Below are 24,898 nucleotides of genomic sequence, written 5' to 3'. Positions count from 1 at the left end.
GATTACTTGTTTAGTTAAACAGGCAGACATCATTCTGAAATACCATGCGCAATTTCATGCAATTTAACCTTGAAATGTCAATCGTTTCTTAACCTTTGTCCCAAAGCTGACAAAAAACTAATACTCATATCACACAGTCAGAGCACAGCTAGATAATCAGTGTCAGCACCCTTGGGTACCCAGCATGCAGTGTGGCATGTCCAAAAACACAAAGACTTGTGGAAAATAGATTGGTTACAACAGCCTTGCGAGGGATTTCAGTTGTTGTGTTTGTTCAGTTAGATGTTTGTAATGTTATTGTTGGTTAGTTAATATAATCTTGTTGGTCACCCTGATTGTGCATGTTGTGGAGTTTAATCGGATGAGAGAGTCAGCTGCTAAACTATCACAGGCTATTCTTGCAAGGACCTGAATATGGATGCTGCCTAAGCCCAGTTGCCCACATGACTTTAGTTAGTTGTGCATTGACCAAGAGTCTGGAATTGTTTTGGGCCAAACATGAAGTTGTTTTGCTTTTGTTGTCCTAATGTTGATCTTCTGCAGTGTACATGTTTATAATATTTTGCCATTTTGAGGAGGAACCCGCATCGCTGCTTGCAGCTATATTTACAATTTGAGTTCAATGATACAGGGTATAGTGTAATTTTCGTAGAAAATGTTTTATAACATTTCCAGAGAAGAGATATGGACAAAGACAGCAGTATATTTCTGGGGGATAGGGCAACATGAACTCTCATACTGTGTAATGCAACTAAGATCATAGATATATATCATAGTATAAAACGTGTTGTTATGTGTTATTACATGTTATGGTTATGAATAACCTTCAAAGCAGGGAAACGTATTTAAACAGACTTTTTGTAAATAGTTCAATTAATTACTTAATTATCTAAGACTATTTCCTTCAAACCATTTGAATATCATATTTATTGTTCTAATGGTATTTTAAGTTGAAACGTGTTAGCACAATTAGCAATGATAATGAAAAAAGTACTAAAGAGTACTTTAAAACATAATGAATAGGCATCACAATACATTTGATGATAATTAGCAACAAATATGTCCTTTCTGTAAAATCAGAGTGCAGAGTACGACATTGCACCTGCACTGCTATTAGTATTCTAACAATAAAACAACAAAAAAGAGACTACCGTAAAGTCTTAATAACAGTAATTGATTTAGATACATGTGGGATTATAACAAAAGAAACATGCAGAACTACCCTTTTAAGTCAATTTTAGTACTATAATACACACTATTGTATACAGTAGAATAGAATGTGATATGAGTGAGACAATGTACAGTAAACCATAAACAGATCATATCATTTACATGAAAAAGTGAGGTGGAAGTCCAAAGTCTTCAAAAGGCTCCAGCTGGAAGTGTGGTTTTGTGACCATTGTCCATCTCATCCAAGGACATTAAACTGACTTTATCTGGAGGTGGCCAAGAGAGCTCCCGGTCCCTCCTGCTCTCCTGGGCATCCGCCGCCAGTTCTGCTCCCCTCTCTTCCTTCCACAGCCTCTCGTGCTCTTCTTTTAACTCCTGGTAAGAGTGGGAGAACATGTGGAAGATGGAGGTGGCTGGGAAGGCCATGATGAGAATCCCACTCAGGATGCTGCTCAGCGCCACCACCTGACCAGGGATGCTGCGTGGTACCATGTCACCGTAACCCACCGTTGTCATAGAGATGATGGCCCACCAGTAGGAAGCCGGAATGCTGCTAAATCGATGCTGTGGGGCAGTGGCGGCGTACGGTGCCAGCTCGCTCTCGGCCAGATGGACTAGCGGGGAGAAGAGGGCCACAGCCACGCAGACAAAGAGCAGCAGCAGGCCAAACTCACGCATGCTGCGTTGCACAGTTAGCCCCAGGGTCTGCAAACCGAGGGAGTGGCGTGCCAGGCGCATCACATACAGAATACGCAAGGCCCGCATCATTCGCAGGATCAGGCCCAGTTTATCCAAGTATCCCCTTCCTGGTCCGGCGACTCCGTCTTCCAGAGACTTGTCTGTGTCCCCCATAGCCAGAGATATATAGTAGGGTAGGATGGCAATGGCATCAATTATGTTGAGGGGGCCACGGACAAAGGCCAGCTTGCTACGAGCGTGGAGGAACCGCATAACAAACTCCAGTGAAAACCAAGTCACGCACACGGTCTCCACCACAAACATGGTGTGACATTTCTGTGAACACTCACCCTGAAAACAGCAAAGGACAGAGGAACAAAGTGGAGACACCCGTTAGGTGCGATAGGACAGACTAGCGTCTTCTATCTGCAACAGTATATGTTTTTCACTTACCTTGGTTTCCTCTTCACGGAGATCAGGCATGGTGCTGATACACAGGCTGATGACTGTGACGGCAACCATAACTATGGAGAAACAGGCAAACACCTTCCCTGCAAGGCCGGAGTGTGGGTTCTCCACTACCTCCCTCAACATACTCATCAGTCTTCGATAGCCCTTCTCCGCCACAGGGGGGGGTTTCTTTAGCTCCATTCTCATCTGCCTCCACTCTTCCTCTTTACGCTCACGCTCAGCCATGTCCTCCACACGACTCATCATCCGGCGCCGGCAGCAACGCTCCATGTAGGCCGGGTCCACACCCCAGTAGTCGAGCTCGTCGTGTAGCGACACGGCGCACAGCTCACGCAGCAACCTCAGCTTCCCGGCTACCAGGAAGTTGAGGATGACACGGAAGGCTGCCGGGTTGCGGTCAAAGAAGAACTCACGTCTGGTTTCATCATAGTCATCACAGAGGCGTGCTATCTCTTCAGGGCTGGTGCAGAACCGTAGGTGGCCAAGGCGACTAAGGGGGAACTGGTCCAAGGTACTCCAGAGAAATGTATAACGGTTACCGCCTACATTGATTAGGGCCTGAAGGTTGTGGTCAACCACATGCAAGGACTCTGAACCCCGGAGCAGTTGAGCGCGCTGATAATAAACGCCCTTGATGGTCTCGGTCTCTGGAATCTCGGTGAAGAAACGGTCGAGGCTGCTGTTGTCACTGCTGACGGAGTAAGCACCAAAGTCATGGTTGGCATTGCTGATGATGGGCATTGTGGCATTGGGATGTGTTACAGCACGGCCGTAGAGGTGTTTGAGAAGGACAACACTGGAAAAGAGGCACAAACAAGGAGCAAAAATATGGGAATAAAAACCCAGGCTTACTCAAATGATGCTCATCAAATATCTATCAAATATCTTCTACCTTTTCACAAAACTGAGTTGACCTTGACTTTTTGTTAGCAGACACTTTTATCCAAAAAGACATACACAGCTTGGCTTACTAGTTCTAGAGAATGTTAATGGTTGGCAAGGTTGTCAGCTGTATCCTGACGAAATTGTGATACCTTGGCCTCTGCTTACAAACTTCACACTAATGAAGTAAGCACGTCTGAAAATGGGTCTAGAAATATTTAGGTATATATCGTCTGCATGAATACATCAATGAAGAAGCACAGAACAGTTAACGAAAAAGTGCCTGAAAGGTGTCTCACCTCAATCCTAAGTGACAATGGTTTTTCTCCTCTGGTCACGTTTTGAAGAAAATGTTATCCTGATGCAGCCTGTCCTTGGGTAGCCTTCAAGGGCTGTGAACAAAATCCATTGATTTGTTCATAGTGACTTTTCGAGGCACTGGCGAAAAATTCTAAACCAAAAAAGTAGTTTGCAGGAACTTTTATCTGGAAAATGTTACTTAACATACAATGACAGTTATATTACGGCTAGAATAGTGGACGTGTGGGCGCGCGGATACATTTGTCGTCAACCTGTTAATGTTTTCCATAGCGTATCTTCCGCTATAAGGAGATGATACCGCGGGCTTTAGGAATTTATTCGATTTTTTTATCCGAGTCAACACTTCATTTTCATTGGTGAGCGCCAAGAGGCGGCGTCAAGGGCGCTTTGGAGGAGTTGGGAATTACAGCGATTATCTAACGGCGCTGTCCTCCGAAAACCTGCTGTTCTCATCTGTTTGACAGGCTGATAACCTCCGCCCATCTCCCCCCCTCTCTTTCTCTCTCTCTCTCTCTCTCTCTCTCTCTCTCTCTCTCTCTCTCTCTCTCTCTCTCGCTCTCTCTCTCTCTCTCTCTCTCTCTCTCTCTCTCTCGCTCTCTCTCTCTCTCTCTCTCTCTCTCCTTGTTGGAGGACTGGGATAAACTATTGGTCAAATGAGACATACTGTAATACTTTGTTTTAATGCATATACATCCAAAGTTAGAAGATGCAGACATCAAAAGAGAAAGGGGATTTATGCAGGACAACATATACATATTAATGTATGTATGTATGTATGTATGTATGTATGTATGTATGTATGTATGTATGTATGTATGTATGTATGTATGTATGTATGTATGTATGTATGTATGTATGTATGTCAGAATCAGAAAGTCTCTGATTCTAACGGTGTAAGTATGCATACACACCAACAGACATGCACACAAACTATCACAAGCTATTACATTGCATAAGTAGCCCAGACAAGAGCTCTTTCATTGCCGAATAAGCAACTGCATATACTTTGTAAATCTTTTAAAAAGGGATAGTCATTCTGCATTCTGTGGTAAATCTTAGAGGTACAGTGTCTCCAGATGACAAGTAAGATAAAGGGTAATGCAGAATCTGTAAGTGGAGACTTCCTGAATATAGACTGATAACAGACTGCTGGACAAAAATCCTATTTCCAGATAGGAATGGATTTGGACTGGTAGAAGCCATTCTATAACATTGGTCGAAGGTGACCCCAAATGTGAATAGACAAGTTACAAGAAAGTTGTCAGGAGAGATCCCATTTCAAGGCATTTGCCTGGCTTTCTCTATCCTAGACCAACACATTGACAGTCTAAATCAAAGTCTTGTTTCAAATGAGCACAATCATTTCTTGCTTACAGTGATGGAATGGACACAGTGTTCAGGCGATGTACAAACCATGCAATTGGCTGTATAGATCCTGGGATTGCTTTTAAACAAATACAATCATTTGCAGTAAGATAAGGATACAGATGAGGGCAAGGGTGACGAATTGTAATAAGTTGGTCTCTGATCCCCACGTCTGATGAATATCAGGGATTAAGTTGTAATCCTACCACGTGAAATGATGTCTGGGCATCCAGCAACCGTGCCTATGCAGATTAAGACAAAGGCAGAGAGAACATACTGGAATATTTGTGACCATGTGAGTACCAAACAGCACCACATCACAGGTGAAAAGAACCAACTTCTGCCAACCATACATCTGCCAACCATGCATCTGCTAACAAACTTTTAACACCAACACAGGATCTGTTGATATCTGGTCATGTGACCAGGAAGAGGTACATAAATCATACTTCTTGGAATCAGGTGGTTAAAGAAGGAACAGCTGATAGCTATAAGGCCATGACACATCAGTGATTTCTCAGTTTAGAGTGGATGCTTTGAAGCATTTAGAATTTTTAGGATTTTCCATAGTGAGAGTAAATGTGTATGAACAGCATGACTGTAAAATCAGTTTGTAACATATACTCTTCGTGCTATTAACTATAAGAAGTTTTATTTCATCTGAGAAGTTTCAAGATACTTTTTACTTTGACAAAGTTATCTGATGCCATTGATTCAGGCCAACCCTATTGAGCACTGTCTTAGAATATTTCTATGTAGTTCTGATGCAGCAAAAAAGTTTTTATACTCTATTTAAGTTCTAAATCAATTTGTTGTTCCCCCTTAGAGCAACAGTAAATAAATGTTATTATACGTTTACTAGTAGCCTTTGTGAGTGTATTGGTTCTTCAATCCTAAACCAAGATTCTGTCCTCCCCTGTCCCAGGTCTTCCTGTCTTAGGTTACCTATAATGGGTGAGAAAGGAGGAAACTCTGATTACATGGATAGTGTCTACTTACACCTTGTCCCTTCTCATTTTACCAGGCGTCCATGTGGATGGAACCTATAAGTCTAGTCCATCCAATGCACAGAGGAAGTAGGGGTACTGATTATTGTACTAACGTAAACAGTATAATCTTGGAACTCCCTGTTTCGAAATAAATATAATATTGTATACAGGTTTTTTTTTAATACAATATTTTTGTTGTCCTTTCAGGTGATCCATGACCTACATATGTGGTCAATCAATTGAATCGTGACAGACACCTACTTAACTGAAATCAATAGAAAATAATGTATAAGTGTATTTCCTAAACACTTATTAATGCCTACATTGTTACATGGGTGAGTTACAAAATTTCCAGTTTCAAAATGTTCTGTTTATCTTTTTTGAGTACCAACAGTCTAATAGAAATGAGGTTGAACCACTTTGAATGAATGAGGAAGTGTTTGCCTTTTGTGTTGTTTATGGTGCCAAAGCAAAGCAAAGCTGCCAAAGCAAATTCCTTGTCTGTGCAAACTTTCATGGCGAATAAATCCCTTTCTGCTTTCTGCTTCTGCTTTCTGGTCCTGGAGCACTGATCAAACAATGGTGAAGGTGAAATACATGCCAACCTGCAACAGTGGTGTTGTAGTCTGGCATGTATGATGTTTTCTCAAACAAGAACAGCTTACATGAGAAAACACACATAGGTACAGTGTCAGATACAAAGAAAGAGAATGTCGGGGAAAGAAAAATGGAAATGTAATTATATCCCAAGCTGTCCTCTCCCTTGTGGGGTTGAAACAAAATACCCTCATCCCTCATGTCAGTGTAACGTGACAATAATGGTTGTATCCTGCTATATTCTAAATCTGGTAAGTGAAGCCTTGTTATCATGTTCACACTTCAAAGTCAAGAGGTCTAGAATCCAATCTATACTATCCAGAAACTAAACACTTGGTTTGCAGCTATAATTTAAATTTTTCAAACATTTTGCAGTTTACCATACTTACATATCCACTTGAATGAATAAACAGACTACAACTGGGGTAGTTATAACTGACTTATTACAACCATGGTATTGGTATTAGGTGTTAAGGGACTTTTCATCAACAGTTCTACAGTTACAGCCTGAATACATAGTCTTGTAAACCATCCTGACCTCACAAACTCAAATTATGTTAAGATAAGCAAAATGTGGGTGCAGCAATCCCACAGTTGTACCCGGTTGTCGTATATTGTTCAAATAAACAGAATTGATTCAGCTGTTGTTTTGTTGGACATGTATATAAGGTGTATCACAATATACCAGAGAACTCTAATGCTGTCCCAGAAAGAATGTGCACTCCAGATTACAAACCACTTTATCAACAAATATCCACACAAATTGATATTAGTCTGAAGGATTTACTGTGATTAGGTTACAGTGTAGGGCATTAGTAATCAGTAAAAGGTGAGGGCAACATGATTTAATGTTTAATCTTTCATCGGCATGTCTGCAGACCCTCAGTGTTACCAGAACCAAGAAATGAATCACGATGACAACCAGTTTCACCTGCTAACCATGAAAGATGGCTTCAAGTCACAAAACGTTCTCACAATATGCAAAGGAAACAATTGAGGCAATGAGAGTTTTTTAATAAAGCAAAGTATGCACTGATTGACCTATAAAAGCAAAGAGCAGCAAATAATGTAAATAAGAAATGTAACGTAAGTGTACAAACTTTAAAGTAAAGTCAAAATGGAACAAGAATAGTTTTTCTAAGAAAGAATTATTAAATGTTTAAAAAACAACCCAGTCAAATTGCTTGGCCAAAAATAGCCCAACCTAGACATTTTTTCAGTATGTGCAGTCTGTATGTGGAATTGGTGATGTAGCTACTCCAGCTTGTCCAATGTTTCCTGGTTGTAGAAGCATGACTGAAAGAGGATGGACAAGTCCACTAAGATCTGAGCAAGCCCACACAACAAGAACTGGAAAGGGCTTTCATTTAACACAAAGTATGCCATTTTGAAGCAGTCTCCGGCCATCCATAGCAGCACCATGTTTACGCTGTGGGGGGGGGGGGGGGTGGGGGGGGGACATGTTGTTACCACAAAATAGCTTACACAATGTGAGCAGTTTACCCTGTGTTGGAGAATGGGTGGAGTGGGATGGAGGTCTAATGCGAGTTTCAGTGCAAACATAAAACCTATTAAGGAATTTAAAACACAAAGTCCCCAAGTAAAACACCAACCAAAATAACTAAAATACTTTATTAAAAAAAACTTTTATCTACACCACCATGCTACTATAGTGTTGTGCTTTTTCCCAGGATGAACGCAAAAGATCTTTCCTGAAGCAAGCCCGTCCCCCCGTCCCCCCCGTCGGGACGCAATCCGGACGCATGAAGTACCGCCTCATCCCCCCCCACCCCGAGACGCTGTCATAGCGTGCTATATGCACCTATCTCTACCAGAAATTACAATTTGACAGTCTCTCGCTCACTTGAAATACAAAAATACAATCCGGGAGATTGTATAGCATTTGCGGGGCGTCAGGGAGCCGCTATTGAAATGCGGGAGACTCCCGGACCTTCCGAGAGACTTGGATGTCTGAAGTGCTAAATACATGGTAGGGCTTCATCAGCTCCTCACACCTTGGCCAACCCTCTCTGCAGCACCGCATCAGTTTATGACAGATGACACTTTGCACTTCCAACATGTGGTGCATCTCTTTCCATGCTCCACAGCAATGGTATGACCTCCCCGCTCAACTACACATCTCTCCCAATAATCCTTCTGCCGTACTCAAGATGCTCCTATTCAAGCTTTACTTTGACTAACATCTGTTTTGCTTGGCCTAAGGGCACTGAAAGCAGCACTTGCAGATCACCATTTCTTGTGATTCCTGCAACTTTGTCCCTTCCTGCACTTTGACATTGATATCCTGTTGTTACACACTCTGGCAAGAAACTGCACCCACCCGTGGTTGAAATATGTCATTGTTTTTTACTGCACTGTACTAGGCACTGCACTAGGTACAACTGTAATTGAGACATTATTGTGATACGGTGGTTGAGAAATGAAAATGTCCTCATTGGACTGTATTATTATTATTTTTGCTCACATTAATCAGATAGCTACTGTAATCAGAGTGTTATTGTTGCACTGTTGTATTGGTAAGTGACAAATAATGGTGTGGTTATTTTGTGATGTGTCAAGTAAATGCACACTGTTTCTGGACTATGACCACCAAAATACTAAGGACCTATGCACTTAAGATCCTTAATGTTCTGATGAACTTTCTATGTTCACTACTGGATAAAAGCATCTGCTAAATGAAGAAAATGTTATGTAATAACGTCAAGAAAGTACACTAGCAGGAAGCAAAGTGCTCCTTCAATCTATAATATGGATTTCCTTTAGTCAATTTTGGAAAATTGTTTTCAAAGTGGTTTGATTTTGCTTTTCTGGATTAGCAGCCTCACCTCATGCCCAATGTAGAGCGGTTCCGTTGGTTCTGGACCAGCTGTGGTATCCCCAGCATGGCCTCAGACATCACTGCCAGTGAACCCAAAGCATTCACAAACAGAGCAGAGTCCATGAGGATGAGGGTGATAAAGGAACAAGGCACAGTGAAGGCCAGCAGGAAGATTAGGTAATCCTCAAAGCCATCCCAGCTCCAAAAAAACTGTGGGTCTAAATCTATTCAAAAGGAAGAGGGGTGGTGCAGAAGGGTCAGAGACAAACAGACAAGAAAAACAGTTTGGATAAATAGTAGTCTATGGACTGGTTTCACCGACACAGATGAAGCCTAGTTTAGGACAACACATTTCTGTTGAATTTGCAAAACCGGTCAACAATGTTTTTCCCCTCTCACATGCTCCCTCTAGTGGTAAGATTGTATAACAACAGATCCTGTGTGGGTGTTAAAAGTTTGTTAGCAGATGCATTGGTTGGCAGATGCATGGTTGGCAGAAGTTGGTTCTTTTCACCTGTGATGTGGTGCTGTTTGGTACTCATCCGGTTGCTGTTTTGGATACAACAGCAGAGGTGCAGCATAACCAGCATAGTGAAAATTATCACCACACTTTGAAGAAGCAAAGTCACCTCAAACCGCTTCCCAAACCTGCAAGTGTGAAAATCACAGACACATCACACAAACAATTTGGTCATTTTAAATGGAATTTAAAAAGCTGGAAGTCTATGTAAACCTTGTTCAAAGACTAACCAGAAGAGGATTCGTAGAATGTTGGAAACTAGGAGAACCAGGCAAACCCATGTTGAGAAGCCTTCTGTGTTTTTGGTTCTTTGGATCTGCTGGTATTGAGGGGCATATGGCACTGCACTTCCAAACACCATTACACAGGAGGCAACCCAGCCAAGGAAGAGCCACAGGCTCCCCCCATCTTCCTCACCGACCTGTCCATTATCCATATCCTGAGGCCAGAAGTCATATGGGACAGCTCTTATCTATTATGGTTTAGGAGACAGGTGTACAAGTGTGATATGTAAAATTCTGCCCACCCATTTCATATCTAACTAAGTCAAAATAATAACGTACAATAACAATTACATTTTCTGGTTACATTTAACCAGAAAATATTTAAACAACAATTGTCTTGCTCTACAACTACGCATGCATACACATAGAGTAGGCTAAATGAAATTGATTTATAAAGACGCATTAGTTCCCATATAAGAACCACTTATTTGCAGTTGAAGATTCATTTGTAGTGCGTTAAAATGCTAGAATAACCAAATAATTCTTTGGAAAATAAAGACCGACCAAGATTCTATGCGAATATCTCCTTTGTTCGACAAAGAAAGATTGCAATTATTTGCGTTGTAAACACGTACGAAGATAATGCAATGGCATTACATGGAACGTGTCATTCATTTATATTTTCTTACCGTCGTGTTAGATGCTCAGTTACAGTCATTTTGTCATAATAATATTGTGATACATCCTTGAGACCCTGTACCAACTGTACAACCTGTACAACGCTGTAATTCACAGTTCCGGCTACTAGTCTCGCGAGATTTTACATTCACACGCTTTAGCAGTGTTTACGTTATGCGCTGCTAGGATTTGGTTGGTCAGGTCTTCCAGGCATCTCCTCACATCAACAGTAGCCAGCCAAACGCTCTCTTAGCAACCCAGAAAATAGCCTAACCAACCAGTGCAATGTCAGAGACGGACCCAAAATCTGTGCAGGACTTAACTGGGGTGGTAAGTGTTTGACTACAGCTAACAATCTAAAACTTATCTGCTAGATAGCCTACGCTAGTTACTATGTAGCTGGTGTAGCTAGTTAGTCATCATAGTGTAATGTACTGTAATGAGTGAGTATGACTATGTAAAGCCAACAATGTCCCGTGCTAGCTTGGCTTGGTGCCTACTACTACTTTACACGCGGCAGAATTAACGATGTAGCTGCAGCTACATGGGTTTCTGTACTGTGGGAGTCTAGCCTACAGCTCCACCAGCCACCTAACTACTGCTACAGTAACTTAACCCTGTCTGGCAATCTGGCTGCAGCACACCAGTTAATGCTTTCTAAATATATACAAACGCTGTAACGTTATATTTTTCTATAATCGTTATGCTTTTTGTGTGGCATGTTGTTGCATCTGTTAGTTAAAACAATTCTAACATTAGCTGGAAGAAAATAAGCATTTGTTTGATGGAAATGCATATAGATCTTTGCGTTTCCATGGTATCACAATATTGGAAGTAGCCATCTTCTTGCCGTTGAGTAGGCATGGATGCAATCTCGACGCCCACACAGTTCAATACATTGTTCACCGCTCAACTGTGCTTCTAGGAGCAAAATGTATACGCCCACATTGCAACATATATCCAGCACAGTATGTTCTTATAGTTTACACCTGTTTTATTTCCTAATCTTTTAGGTCCAGACTTTGCTTCAGCAGATGCAGGATAAATTCCAGACAATGTCAGACCAGATCATTGGGAGAAATATCCTCCTGCTTCTATTACAGTGCAATTTTAGTTGGTTTCCAATGTGTATTTCTGAAATGTACATATGAGCTCTGTGCCCAAATCAGTTATATTGGATCATTACAATTGTACAACATACTTATCACTGCCTCCTTGAAAGGTTAGATCAAGTTAATTACACAGTAAAACTTATTTTAAGGAGAGCTAGGTTCAGAAGATTCTGATTTTGTATTGTGGGTCTTGATTTTCTTGAAGTTTAGAAAGGAAAAGTACATAAAACAATACTATGACTAAAAACAATGACTGAGTAATGAGAAGTATGTAAATGAACAGCATTGTATGTCCTTGACAAGAGAACTTGATGAGATGAGTACTCGTATCGATGACCTGGAGAAGAACATTGCTGACCTCATGACTCAGGCTGGTGTTGAGGAGATAGAGGGAGAAAACAAGGTCAAGGAAGATCAGGGTTCTGCTTGAAGGTAACTTTCAAATTCATTTGGTTTGGGAAAAGATTCTGCCAGGGATTGTTTTCTCAACTTCTGATTAATTGATTTTGATCTTGTTCCTAGGTTGTCAAGTAACTGAGATGAAGGGGACTAGGCAGCAAGCATTTCCAAGAGTTCTTAGTTTATTTTCTTCTTTTTTTCTATCATTTGTTACTGTGTTGGAAACATGTTTTATATTCCGAGTGATTTTAACTCTTGTAATAACGGACAGTATTAATAACAGCTAAAATGTTTTCTTGTTACAATTTTTTTAAACACAATAAAATAGCCTAATAACGGACTCAGGTGTTAACTTGCCAATTACAACACCAATAATTTTCCATTGTATATGCATTAACCACTATTAAATTGATTTCTAACAGAGTGTGGTGTTTTGAGATCCCGTTATTCTCAATTTAAGGTGAATGTTAAGACGGCACATCTCTGACTGGGTAGATACTTACATTACATTTGACATCAAATAGCCTACATGTAAATGTAGATAGCCTACTTAAAGTGGAATGAATTAAGCATAGATTCAGCTCCTTAACATAGCTCACTAACCCATCCATTACCCATCTCTAAATCAATTTAAGTAAGGACATTTGATGAAAGTATGCTGTACGAACAATTTGCGTTGATGTTGATCTAATTATGGTACATTTCTGTGTATATGATAGGCTACTGTTTTAAAACTAAGTAATTGTATCATACACTGTCTGCAAGAAAGGTCTCATCGAACAAGACAAACTGTGAAAAAAAACTTCGGGTAAGCATAGAATTTGGTGTCTTGTCTACAAAACATCCCAGTTTAGTTAGGATACTGCCAATACAGAAATTGAGAGACTTTGGATCAGAAACGTCTAAAAGCTGAACCTTCAGAGCGACATCGACAAGCTTAAGTTTAAACACATCTTGCCACAGCACAGGTTCCACGACCATACGAGACCGGTACACGCTATAACCTCAATAATTAGTTCGTAAACATTTTATGTTGCTACACAATTACCCTGCGTTGTTTGTTATACACATAGGGTATTATAAACGGTCCAATCGGTCTTCATGCAGATAGGTCTGACGCTTGCAGCCACTTGCTTGGTGTGCTCACTAGCAGAGTCTGCAGATCATATCGTTGACGTTCGTTGGACTCTTTTAGGCAGCGCTTTAGGAGGTTTGTTTATGCAGCACTACTTTTGTATACATCCGAGATTTTTATTTAACGTCAGACCATTGTGTGTATATTAGAACATGTTGCATTGACTCAACGACAGAACATGCGAAACTTTATTTGCAAAACAATTAAAGGAATGTGTGTGGTTTTAACTTAGGGACAAGCGTGGCAAGAGGCATTGGAACTATTTCTTTTAGATGGCGGTGGTGCGCCTTTCTCCTCGCTCCTGTGCTAGCCGCCATCTTGAATTTTAATGTTAATTTCTGAAAAATTTTGTTTCCTGTGATATTTTCGTTTAGGGTGTTGTGCCAATTGTGCATTTATTTTGAAGAATTATCTGTTGTTTTATTTTGAAAGAAACATTTTCGTGAGTATATCCTGTTTGTATAATCGGTAGTCGTTGCAGTGTTTTGCCTATTTTCACACAACGGATGAAAAATGTTTTCATCTTAGCTAGCTAGAGCTAGCTACAAACAAGCAGCTTGAATCATTATTAGTTAGAGCTAGATAAATGACGAAATGTGTATAGCCTACTAGCTAACGAATTATGTGCAATGTACATGTTAGTACAGTAGGCTAGTTGGTATTAAAAATGAATGCAGCCAACCGGGTTGTGACTAACGTTAGTTCGCAAACTAAGCTAGCTAGCTAACGATGGTTATTGGCCTGTTCACGTTAGCTAGCTTGCTATCTAGCTAGGTTAGCCTTGTACACCTATACTAACCCAGCTACACGAACAGGCTAGTCGTTCTTCAGCCATCGCTGTGTAGCTTGCTTTCTACTACGGATCCTGGGCCCGCTGTTTGACCAATTGGGGTTTGTTTTCAAACTGTAGCTAATGTTAACGTGGATTATGCTGAACAGATCATGTTGTCATTTTCTAGACACTAATATCCACCCTTTCCTTCCGAAGGATCTTCGGTTACAGTAAGCTTGAGTGGTCGTGTATTTGTCCGTTTGTAAGTTTCAAATATGTAGGCCACAGGGCAGGGGATAGTTTTCTAACCGGTAGTGGCTACCTAGTGGGGAAGCTGGTTCGAAAGAGACGTGCTGAGAGTATTGTATTATTAAGATAGCTTGCGCGGCTAACATTCATTGTCCATTCTTAGTCCGTCTTGCTATGGTGGGTCCTCGCTATGCTGCTTTAACTAGACACACTGTATCACGATTGCAAACTTTTCACCTACGTCCCTAACCCCTACATTGTTTTGACAGTCTTATTTCAGTCCACAATTTGCATTATCTCTAGAGGCTAACATTAGCCACCCAAATGGCTAACTAGCTAGTTTGCAGCCCCACCGCCGCATAACCACCGGCACTAGCAACATTGCTACTGTAGTTGACTTTATCAGCTGGTTTTAGACCCTAACTATCTACTTGTGTCCCCTTCCGGGGTAAACGAACAGGAGACCCGGGGAATCTTGTGATATGGAACCACTTGGACTTAAATTATGATTGAATTGACTTAAGTGAACAGCATTGCTACTTAGCGTTAGCTTATCAATAACTGGCTAGGTAGTGTATTGCCCGTCGGCCACTGCTTTTCAATTTCGTGAACTTAAAAAAAATTACATCTAGAAAAGCATTAAATATGATATGCGTCGTCGTGAAATATTTGACAGTCGATCGTCAGTTAGTTAACCATTGTAGTTGCTGTGCCAGTTCTAGGTAGGCTACTGTCGTTGGAATGGGACTAGCTACACACTAACAGGCTAGCTAGCTAGCTCGCAAGGCTGATTATATGGACTGACGCACTACTACTAGTCTGGTTTACGTCTGTATGATTGGATTTTATTTTTCATTACCAGCCTCGAAATGCTTATGGCCAATAGTAATGTTTGTTTTCAACAGAGCCTAATTTAGCAGGTTAGAATAGTGTAGTTGGTATTATGGGCGATCCCAGGGCTCCTTGAATGACGCTTTGTGTGCATTTTAGTTAGCCTAGTGTCAACAGCCATGGATTCGAGCACAAAACTGCTGGGTTATATTTGAGTAGGTTTTGATGCTCTGTATCACCTCGGTCTGAAACCATAAAAAATTACTTAAGTCAAAAAACAAATCCTATCATGGAAATGCGTCTAATCGTCTCCTAGATTGTATACGATACATTGTTCATCAAGCATATTTAAACTTGACATTAAGCCAACACGTTATCATGTTTTACCGCTATGAGGCAGTGTTGAATTGAAATCATGCAATCCTGGTTTAAAGTTTTATCCCTTTTACTAATGTACAAAAGTGTGTTTGCGTCAGTGTATAGACTCCCAATTTAGAATGAAGAATGTTTTCACATGAAACATCAAAGAACAGTAGGAACATTATCTTAGTTTCACTCTTTCGTTTTAAGAGCCAGCTTGAGTTTCAAGTTTGTTCCTTTGGTAACAGGTGCAGGTACATTGTGAAAGATTTATGTACCTATTATTTGGTACAGCACCCTTTGACAGTCCCAAATAGCCAATCTAAACTATAATAAATAGGCTAAACCTATCTGTAAGTCCTAAACTATATGAGCTATTATACAACACGCATGTAATAAAGTATGAATTTGACCAAGTCAGAATCAGAAGGGATTTTATTTGCCATGAATGTTTGCACAAACAAGGAATTTATTTTGGCAGGGAGGTGCATACATTAAACGTATAGGAATATTGAAACCAAAATATGTGGACTAACTATACAAAAGGAGCAAAGTCTAGCTAATACTAAGGGGGGTCTAGCTAATACTAAGGGGAATAAAATAAAATAATAAGTAAGTAGTTAGATTGTAAAATTATTTACAATCTAACCTAAAAAAAACAGATAGTCAAATGAATAATACTTTTAAAAATTCACAGATAAACTAAGAATACAAACTTAAAATAACCTAATAGGTCCTTGATTGCCTTAACTCTAATACTCTAATGCCTCAAACTAATTGACCAGAGTTGTTGTTGTAGTGTAAATTTGATCAGAAAATATTTGGGTTTTAGACATTAACACTTGAGCTGGGTTAATAGGCCCAATTGTCAACTATTATTGACCATTGATTTGATGTAGGTATTTTCATTTATATGGTCATTAGGGGTCATCAATTCCCTCTCTACCCACAGGTGACAAACTCTAAACTCAAGCCTTCCCCACTCAAGAGTGTTCCCTCAACTCGGAGACTAAATGCAACTGGACCAGGGGGCTTGTGGGTATGAAGTGGCTGGGCGAATCCAAGAACATGGTATTAAATGGCAGACGACATGGAAGCAGGTTTTCCACTGAGCAGCCAGTGAGCCAGAGTCAGAGCCAGACCCGCTCTCAGCACGTCCAGCGGACGTCCCTGCGACCAGGCAAGAGCCACCCTAGCAGCAGAAGATGTAGCCGCCGTGAGTGGGAAATGTCTCTCCCAAAAATATTTTGGCCTTGTTGTGAACTTCCCAATAGTTTTCAGCTTTTCCCTGTTATTAAATACTTTTCCTGTGTGTCCAGTCGAGAAAATCAGTCATTGAGCAAACATAATAAAGCAGAGAGGCAGCCATTATGTGATGAAGTTAATGAATGCGTATCTGTGCCACATCGTTGCTATGCTCTCCAGGGTTCACTGCGGCCAGCCTGGAAGCAGAGAGGCGCTATGTCCCCTCCTCAGGAATGACTGCCAAGGAGCTGTGTGAGAACGATGATCTGACCACCAGCCTCATTCTTGACCCTTACCTGGGCTTTCAGACTCACAAGATGAACACCAGGTTTGTAAATCCAACCCAATATCAAGGCCAGTTGTCTTCGTTTAAGTCTCCCACAGTTTTTCTTCACTCAATTTGAAGGAATTACTGCCGTGGGGAAAAAAATATTTCTGAACCCGTTATGTCATTACAGGTTTAGACCAATCAAGGGTAGGCAGGAGGAACTGAAGGAAATTATTGAGCGTTTTAAGAAGCATGACAACCTTGAGAAAGCATTCAGGTCCCTAACCTCAGGAGACTGGTCCAGACACCATTTTCTCCACAAGACCAAGGCCCAGGAAAAACTCTTCAAACAGCATGTAAGATTAGACTTTCAAGGAAGTAGATCTCTATTTTCTGCAAATCTTGTTTGCTTTTGGTCATTAATTATTTTCTCCCTTGCTCAGGTGTTTGTTTATCTCCGGATGTTTGCCACTGACAGTGGGTTTGAGATTCTTCCATGTAATCGCTACTCCTCTGAGCAAAATGGAGCTAAAATCGTAGCTACAAAAGAGTGGTAAGAACATTAGAACATCTTAGGAAGGTCATCCAGCATATCACATTTTTACAATAATGCAATTGTTTGCTCAGAACTACCTACATGGGTACCAATATGTCAGTTTGGAAACAAACTTGCCAATATGCCCTCTTGAGCATTCCTCCATTCTATGTGTTGTGTGTCTATCTGAAGGAAACGGAATGATAAGATCGAGTACCTAGTTGGCTGCATTGCCGAGCTTTCAGAGAGTGAGGAAAACATGTTGCTCCGGCACGGGGAGAATGACTTTAGTGTCATGTACTCTACACGCAAGAACTGTGCTCAGCTATGGTTGGGTCCGGCCGCCTTTATTAATCATGGTACAGTCTTTTCTAATTGTGAATTGCATCTCATTGTGATGTAGCTTACAATATCATCCAATCTAGTTCCATAGTCATATATTTAGCAGACATTGTTTTTTTAGTATAGTTTTTAGTGCATTGCTAAATAATATGTAGCAAATTCAAGCAAGTTCAAAAAGAAGGCAAGGGTGTAATAAACAAGTGTTTTCTTCTGCTGTTTCAGATTGCCGGCCAAACTGCAAGGTAAGAGTCATGAAATTAGGTTAAACTATGCAGAAACAAAGCAATTCTTGGACATTAAATGATGATAAAAATGTGTGCATTTCAGTTTGTGTCAACAGGAAGAGACACTGCCTGTGTGAAAGTTCTGAGGGACATTGAACCAGGAGAGGAAATATCATGTTACTATGGGGATGGATTTTTTGGGGAAAACAATGAATTTTGTGAATGCTATACATGTGAACGGTAGGCATCCTCCTTTCTGGCTATTTAATACCTACTGCTGAGAAGCAACACAAATGTTTCCACATGAACTCTGAAAGGCTCCATTTTAATGCCAAAAATTGATTTGCTACCCATTATTCTGGTCTGGCAGACGAGGCACAGGTGCTTTTAAATCCAAGGCGGGGCTACCTGCAGAAGTGCCAGTGATCAATAGCAAGTACGGGTTGCGGGAGACAGACAAACGGCTAAACAGGCTGAAGAAGCTGGGGGAGGGGAGCAGGAGCTCGGACAGTCACTCTGTGGGCTCCCACACAGACATTGACTCTCAGGAAATGCCAAAAACACATCCATGTAAGAGCTTTGGCCCTACCTGTTTTATGTGTAATTTAACCTATACATGTTTTGATTTGATATGGTTTGAATGGCAGTAAGCATGTCTGATGTTTTCTTCTTTCCCTTCAGCAGTAAGGAAAAGGACTTCCCCTGGCATGAAGTTTAGCAAAACCAGGACTCAAACAAGACAGTCTCTTTCGAGAGCGCTTACCTCTACCTCACCTTCTAAACAAAGTCATATAAACAATAACAGGGTACCAAAGAGACTAAAATCCCAACCCTCCAAGCCTTTGCTCAATAGAGTTCGGTTGCGAAATCGTGGGCGAGGGTCAGAGTCCAAGTCATCATCAGCCAAAGTGGATGTGGGTCGGCTGGGTCTCAGGGAGTCTAAGGGGTCGCTGTGTAAAGGCATCTCGGTCAAGAAGGAGAAAGACGAGCAGGGGGCACTCCAGATGCTGGGTCAGCGGGGCTGCTTGACCCGCCATGCGGCCAAGGAGAACAGCAGTTTGCCGGGCACACCAGGCTCTGATTTTAATCAGTCATGCACTTACAGAACTCGCAGGTCCACCAGGACCCTTGTAAAGGCCCAGGACACCACTGGAGTCAAGCTGGAGACTGGTGCTGTGGACGGCCGCAGCCCGGTCTCTAGCGGGGTGGTCATTAAAACGGAACCAGCGGACATGGATGAGTACCTCCACCATGGACTTGAGCTGGAGCAGTCGGCTTTGGGGCCCAGCTATTCCAGGAGAGGGACCTGCACCAGACGCAACCGACTGACTCAGCTACGGCCCGAGCGAACGATAAAGCGCGAGGACTCTTACGATGAGTCGTTTACACCTGCGGCAACAGCCACTCATGGTGGAAACAGCATTACAGACTGTGGTAATATGCTGCTCGGCCTCCCCGACCGGCACAGGGACTACAACGGGGTGTCGAATGGTAGCAAGTCCCTCCGACGAGACAAGGGCAAAAGCAGCTGTAGGTCACAGGGTAAGGGGAAGAAGAAGCGACGAATCACACGCTATGATGCCCAGCTGATCTTGGAAAACAGCACGGGCATCCCCAAACTGACCCTCCGCCGGCGGAGAGACAGTAGCAGCAGCAAGACCAATGAGCCTAGTGAGACCATTGGATCGACCAGCACCCCCGCCACCACCGTGAACTCCTCCTCCTCCAAAATCAGCATTAAGTTCAGCAAGGACCACGACAAGGACAAGGGCAGCTCATACGTGGCCAAACTGAACAACGGCTACGGTCCCAGTGCTCACAGCAGCTCCACCAAGTTGAAGATCCAGCTGAAGAGGGAGGATGATGGGCGGCGTGTCTCCCAGACTCACTCCGATGAGGTTAGCTATAACGGGGACATGGGCCAGACCCTTGAGAGGAATGGCGGGCATAGGACCCAAAATGTCATTGAGGAGTCTTCGTCTGAAGAAGATGAAGACGACGAGGAGGAGGAGGAGGAAGAGGAAGACGAGGACGATGACGATGATTACTTTGACAATGAGTTTGAGGACGATTTCATTCCACTCCCGCCGGCAAAGCGTCTCCGACTCATTGTGGGTAAAGACTCCATAGACATCGATATCTCCTCCAGGAGGAGGGAGGATCAGTCTCTGAGGCTCAATGCATAAGCTCTGGAGGTCATCACTCCACCTTTCATGTAAATAAAGATGACTCACTAATCAACTGTTGTGTTGATGTAAAAGAAGTACAGTAATTTAAAAACAAAAGGTTGCTGAAAAATGTAAAAGAATCTAAATGAAAGTTTCTGTATATTAAAGGGATAGTTCACCAGATATATGATATACCCTGATATATGTCAGAGTATATACCCTGATATATATCATCTTGCTTTGTTTTGCTTACTTGGGGTTAATTTGTTTTGTTTTTCTCCCCCATTCATTTAGACAGACAGTTGGGCAACTTTCCAGAGCCTATGGCTAGTACGCATAATTTGAACTAGTTGTAATGGTGACAGACAAGATAAGGTGAAGGCCAGCTTTGTGAGACTTTCACTTTAGAGAGCAATTCATAATTATTAATTTAAATTAATTACGTATGCATTTGGAAGTTCTCTGATAACCTGAACATGGGCATTCATTTTGGTTTATTGACAATGACCCTGCGTAAGTAAAAAGCAATGGTTGAGATGTATTTAGGTGAACTATCTTTTTAAGTGAATGCACTTCTGTTGTTTTATTCATAATGGACATGAATATTGTAGAAAGTGTACAGTATGGTGACTACCCCCTCTGTCTCATAGGCAGACTTTTATTGAACGTTTTTGTTTCTGTTGCACAATCCTTTTGGCAAACCAGACTTGTTTTTTTTACATGGAAAGTAAGTCCAGAACCATTCTGATTATATCAGTTATTGCAGATCAGGTGCCATGTTTCCATTATACAGTGTAACTCATTAAGGGCTGAATTTGACTGGTTTGAGATGTCGGCTAATTCCCCACTGACGGCCACTGGATATTACTGAATACTTTCCATTGTTAATTGTAGTTTGTTCTCTTCTTGAAAAGGAAGGTCATCTCAAATTCTAATAGGTCATTTTATCAGAGTTTTAAAATTAAGATGATTTAAGTATTTGGAGCACCCTCAATATTAACCTTCCTTAAAATGTTAGTTTCAAGCAGACATTGTTTTCTGCTAGCATAATGTAACTACTGGAATAATAGGATAGGTTTTTTATCACACTATTATTTCAGTTCATTGGCTTTGCTCATGCCCTGCTGTGACGCTGCCAGATAAAAGCACACAAAACACTGTTTACAACAGGATAGGAACAGTGATGTGAAGTTGTGTAAAAACTGAATACGTAGGTGTACATCTGTTGAATGGCAACATGGCACTTGTGTGGTTCAATCTTTTGAACACTAATCACTGAAAAAGGTCAATTAAAGGGTTTATTAGCATACATGTATAAAGGGGGCCTGTATGCTTTTAGAAAAGAACTATCATGACAGTAGAAAAAAAAAAAAGTAATGTACAGAAAGACTGCCCCATCTTCTCCAAAAGACAGATGTAACTTTGATCATAGTTACTTATCATTCAAATACCATCCAATAACATGGCCTCCCAACGCAGTCGGGCTCTCTGGAATAACGCAGATGTTACTTTCACGCACATTTAGTTTTTTGTTGTATTTGAGTTTTTGGTGCTATTCAATTCTTAACCACCTAATTGCTAATTGATCAAATGCGTGGCCCCATAATGAACCACATAGTTGATAGATCATCAAAATCCATGGAAGGTATTAGGTCCAGTGTAATTTTGGTTTGGTCGGACCATTTAATCAACCACAAAGACTATGATCTTGGGTCTTTGTCTTGAAACAAAAACATAAGCATCTGACTTCATTTGTAAATTGCCAAATTACAACAAATGTGATAATCATTTTTCAAGCAGCATTAGGTGCCTTAACATTAAACCTCGGACATTGTTAGGTTTTATTGAAAAAGGATTTAGACATTTTTTTTCATTCATGGTAACAATGGGAACACTTTACAGGCCCCCTCTTCAGTCCTTCTGTATATTATTTTAATAGTTTTTGTAGTGTGGAAGTACTGAACTGCCAAATGGATCAAGGGATCAACTGAGATGAATGTTAACCCACTTTTGTTTTTCTTATGTACTGTTCATATCACCAGCAGCTAATCACAGTTCAGAACCTGGCTAAATATGTCCTTTCCCTCTGTGGATGTCTCCATTCTACACTGTATGCTGTTCCAGGTGTACCGTCTGTGTGGTCTTTGTTCAATAGCCAGCTGTCGAGATTTCTGATTTCCTGATAAATAAATAAAAAAGAAAGAAATGTGAATAGTTTGCGGACATTTTAGAGTGTTGTGTGGGTAGCGGGAAAGACTTAAGAGAATTGAAATTGGGCAGTGCTTATACTGTATTGTCCAGTATGTAAATCATGTGAACACACCTTGTACTTATTTAACAGTTTTGAATACTTGAAAACAACATAAAGTTTCTTTGTGAGAATAAATTATTTTCTTTTGTGTCCTGTTTGGAGGTTTGAGTAAATTAACATGAAGTACATTTTCTTACATATAATACTTAAGGATTCAGGACATATATTATTTTACTTTTACAGGCTGTAAAAAATTTGCTTGGTTGTTTTGCCATTTCCTCCACCTCTAATATACTTTTTAGTAGGTAGCATTTGGGATGAAAATTCTATTCAAAAACGAGATCTACAAACAGGTGTTGAGAGAAGATAGTGTTCAGATCTGAACTGGAGCAGTTTGCTCTAAAGAGTAGGCCAATTGCCAGTAGGAGGGTGAAGCTCATCCATGCCTATAGGAAGAGTTATATTGCAGTTATTTCAACCAAAAGCTGTGAAACCAAATATTAAGTGTAGCGTATGGTGTACATTTTGTCAATGTGACATCTGCAAGCAAGCTTACGCATCGTAGAGGCCCAATATAGATGGCCTGTGCAGGGCCCTGGGGTTTTGCTGATTGGCAAGCTGTAGGCCCCATGTTTTTGTCCATGTACAGCCATTCCTTATTCAGCCCAACAGTAAGTAAATGTGGGCAGCTCATTGTTGACCCTAAGTGCCCTCTTAATACTTGGGCTTCCTTTCAATAGGACATAAAGATATAATTGAAATTATAAGAGGGTCAAGAAATAAATGCCCCAAACCTGCTGAATATATAATAAGGATAAAAAAAGATTGATGTTTTGATAAATGGTGGTGTAATGTGCTACTTTTATGTACACAAGATGGAGCTGTTTCTGTTATCTACAATTTGCATGCTCCAGTCTGGGATTTTCGAAGATATGACTATTGCGGTACCCCACGCCTTATAAGGGAAATAAAACAGCTTCTTGTACCGGTGAGGGTAATTGTGCATGCTGCACTCTGTACCTGCAGTATCTGGCTCTATCTGGTTCTTTGCAAAAAGAAAATGTTTCTCTTGTGAATCTATAAAGTCAGCAGGGGCATTTGTGTTAAACCACTTAATCCATACCAACAGCTCCTAAAAGGCCAGTTCTTTTTTGAGTGTTGTTCAGTTCAGATGTTTCTGCATTCTTGTGTAAACAGCTTGTGTCTCACCGTTGTGGTTGTTGTGTTTGGGCGGAAGTGAGGGAGACCCCTTACCACCACTGGGGTTTCTGTTTCCATGGTGATGTAGTTTCTGTCACACCAGATAACAACTGATATAAAAATGTAAAAGCTATGAAACTGGTGACACAATGTCATAAACCTGTATTTAAATTGTCAAGAATAACAAAACCTTTTCATCACAGGGAAACAAACGTGAAAGTTTAAGTGAAGGTTTTCTGCAATATTAGGCTGCCTAAAAGATAATGTGCATGATTATGAATTTTACTGTTAACCAGTCCTTTATTTCCTTTCCCTCCATTTTGTCTAAATGTTCTTGCATGCAAGACCATTTGGAGGACAAATCAAGTGAACAAGCACTTTTACATGAGTAGTTAAAGTTCACTAACACTGTAGACCTACTCGAATGATCAAAGGGCAGTTGCCTTACTCATCCTTGAAATGTCCTTTGTTAATAAGCTGCCTGGCAAATACAGCAGCAATTTTTTTCTAATCAAGTTATTCTATAGTCTTAAGGAGATGTGATTTGTCTCTGATTGCTTTGTGAGCACCTCTCTAGAACGTGAGGGCAGCAGACAGGAGTTGCAGGGTAGCATTGTACTGAACCCAATATACTCATCCCTTCCTGCATACTACTCTCCCTGATTACAACCTCCAGGATATCCACGGCTGAAGAAAGCAAGCCCACATGTGTTATAATTGAGAATAGTCTGAAGAATTGTTTGTGTTTCAAGAAATTCACAAGGGAGATGATTCTAGTCAACTCAATTCAAGAGTTGGTGTGTGTATCATGAATATGGTGCAAAAGAAAGAGTGAGGGTGTTTTAAATCACTCCTGACCCCTGTGTCTTTGTGTGTGAGTGCACTTACATGTACTTGCATGACTGTGTATACAGTCACGTGTGTGCTGTGTGTTCTTGCACAGCAGCATGTAAGCGTATCAGGACATGTATCTTCATTAGCCGTTCCCCTATGAGGCATAGCTGTGTGTGTTAACCCAACAACCCACATTAGTCATGTAAGCTCTTTTTTTTACCTTGCATTAGAAGAATGGC

The 24,898-nt window shown here is 41.0% G+C and overlaps 4 protein-coding genes across 9 annotated transcripts; 2 read left to right on the top strand and 2 right to left on the bottom strand.

Moving 5' to 3' along the window:
• Nucleotides 1–904: 904 nt before the first annotated feature.
• On the bottom strand, nt 905–3,101 carry LOC146247034 (voltage-gated potassium channel regulatory subunit KCNG4-like). Its single transcript, XM_084682491.1, has 2 exons — nt 2,302–3,101; nt 905–2,199 (listed from the first exon to the last, which is right to left on the bottom strand). The coding sequence occupies exons 1-2, from the start codon at nt 3,058–3,060 to the stop codon at nt 1,363–1,365; spliced, it is 1,596 nt and encodes a 531-aa protein (XP_084538617.1). The 5' UTR covers nt 3,061–3,101; the 3' UTR covers nt 905–1,362.
• A 1,154-nt stretch (nt 3,102–4,255) lies between these two features.
• On the bottom strand, nt 4,256–10,849 carry LOC146247033 (solute carrier family 66 member 2-like). 3 transcript variants are annotated; one of them, XM_084682031.1, is made up of 5 exons: nt 10,746–10,849; nt 10,063–10,304; nt 9,827–9,960; nt 9,320–9,536; nt 4,256–5,129 (listed from the first exon to the last, which is right to left on the bottom strand). In XM_084682031.1, the coding sequence occupies exons 2-5, from the start codon at nt 10,266–10,268 to the stop codon at nt 5,090–5,092; spliced, it is 597 nt and encodes a 198-aa protein (XP_084538157.1). In that variant the 5' UTR covers nt 10,269–10,304; nt 10,746–10,849; the 3' UTR covers nt 4,256–5,089. The 3 variants fall into 3 exon arrangements, with proteins under 3 accessions (XP_084538157.1, XP_084538155.1, XP_084538156.1); XM_084682029.1 differs by lacking the exon at nt 4,256–5,129 and adding an exon at nt 7,467–7,902; XM_084682030.1 differs by lacking the exon at nt 4,256–5,129 and adding an exon at nt 7,467–7,902 and having other exon boundaries at nt 10,063–10,271.
• A 52-nt stretch (nt 10,850–10,901) lies between these two features.
• LOC146247032 (heat shock factor-binding protein 1) lies at nt 10,902–12,669 on the top strand. The gene is made up of 4 exons (XM_084682033.1): nt 10,902–11,064; nt 11,748–11,814; nt 12,155–12,278; nt 12,369–12,669. Exons 1-3 carry the CDS (start codon nt 11,020–11,022, stop codon nt 12,274–12,276), a joined length of 234 nt encoding a protein of 77 aa, XP_084538159.1. The 5' UTR covers nt 10,902–11,019; the 3' UTR covers nt 12,277–12,278; nt 12,369–12,669.
• A 730-nt stretch (nt 12,670–13,399) lies between these two features.
• kmt5b (lysine methyltransferase 5B) lies at nt 13,400–22,775 on the top strand. 4 transcript variants are annotated; one of them, XM_084682027.1, is made up of 10 exons: nt 13,400–13,455; nt 16,545–16,808; nt 17,018–17,165; nt 17,296–17,461; nt 17,549–17,658; nt 17,833–17,999; nt 18,205–18,224; nt 18,310–18,446; nt 18,577–18,776; nt 18,888–22,775. In XM_084682027.1, the coding sequence occupies exons 2-10, from the start codon at nt 16,634–16,636 to the stop codon at nt 20,390–20,392; spliced, it is 2,628 nt and encodes an 875-aa protein (XP_084538153.1). In that variant the 5' UTR covers nt 13,400–13,455; nt 16,545–16,633; the 3' UTR covers nt 20,393–22,775. The 4 variants fall into 4 exon arrangements, with proteins under 4 accessions (XP_084538153.1, XP_084538151.1, XP_084538154.1 ...); XM_084682025.1 differs by lacking the exon at nt 13,400–13,455 and adding an exon at nt 13,572–13,822; XM_084682028.1 differs by lacking the exon at nt 13,400–13,455 and adding an exon at nt 13,573–13,822 and having other exon boundaries at nt 18,891–22,775.
• Nucleotides 22,776–24,898: the final 2,123 nt, after the last annotated feature.

This window comes from Hypomesus nipponensis, chromosome 19, assembly GCF_054491055.1.
Source record: "Hypomesus nipponensis isolate SF chromosome 19, ASM5449105v1, whole genome shotgun sequence".
NCBI lineage: Eukaryota > Metazoa > Chordata > Actinopteri > Osmeriformes > Osmeridae > Hypomesus > Hypomesus nipponensis.
This window is presented reverse-complemented; position numbering and strand designations above follow the sequence as displayed.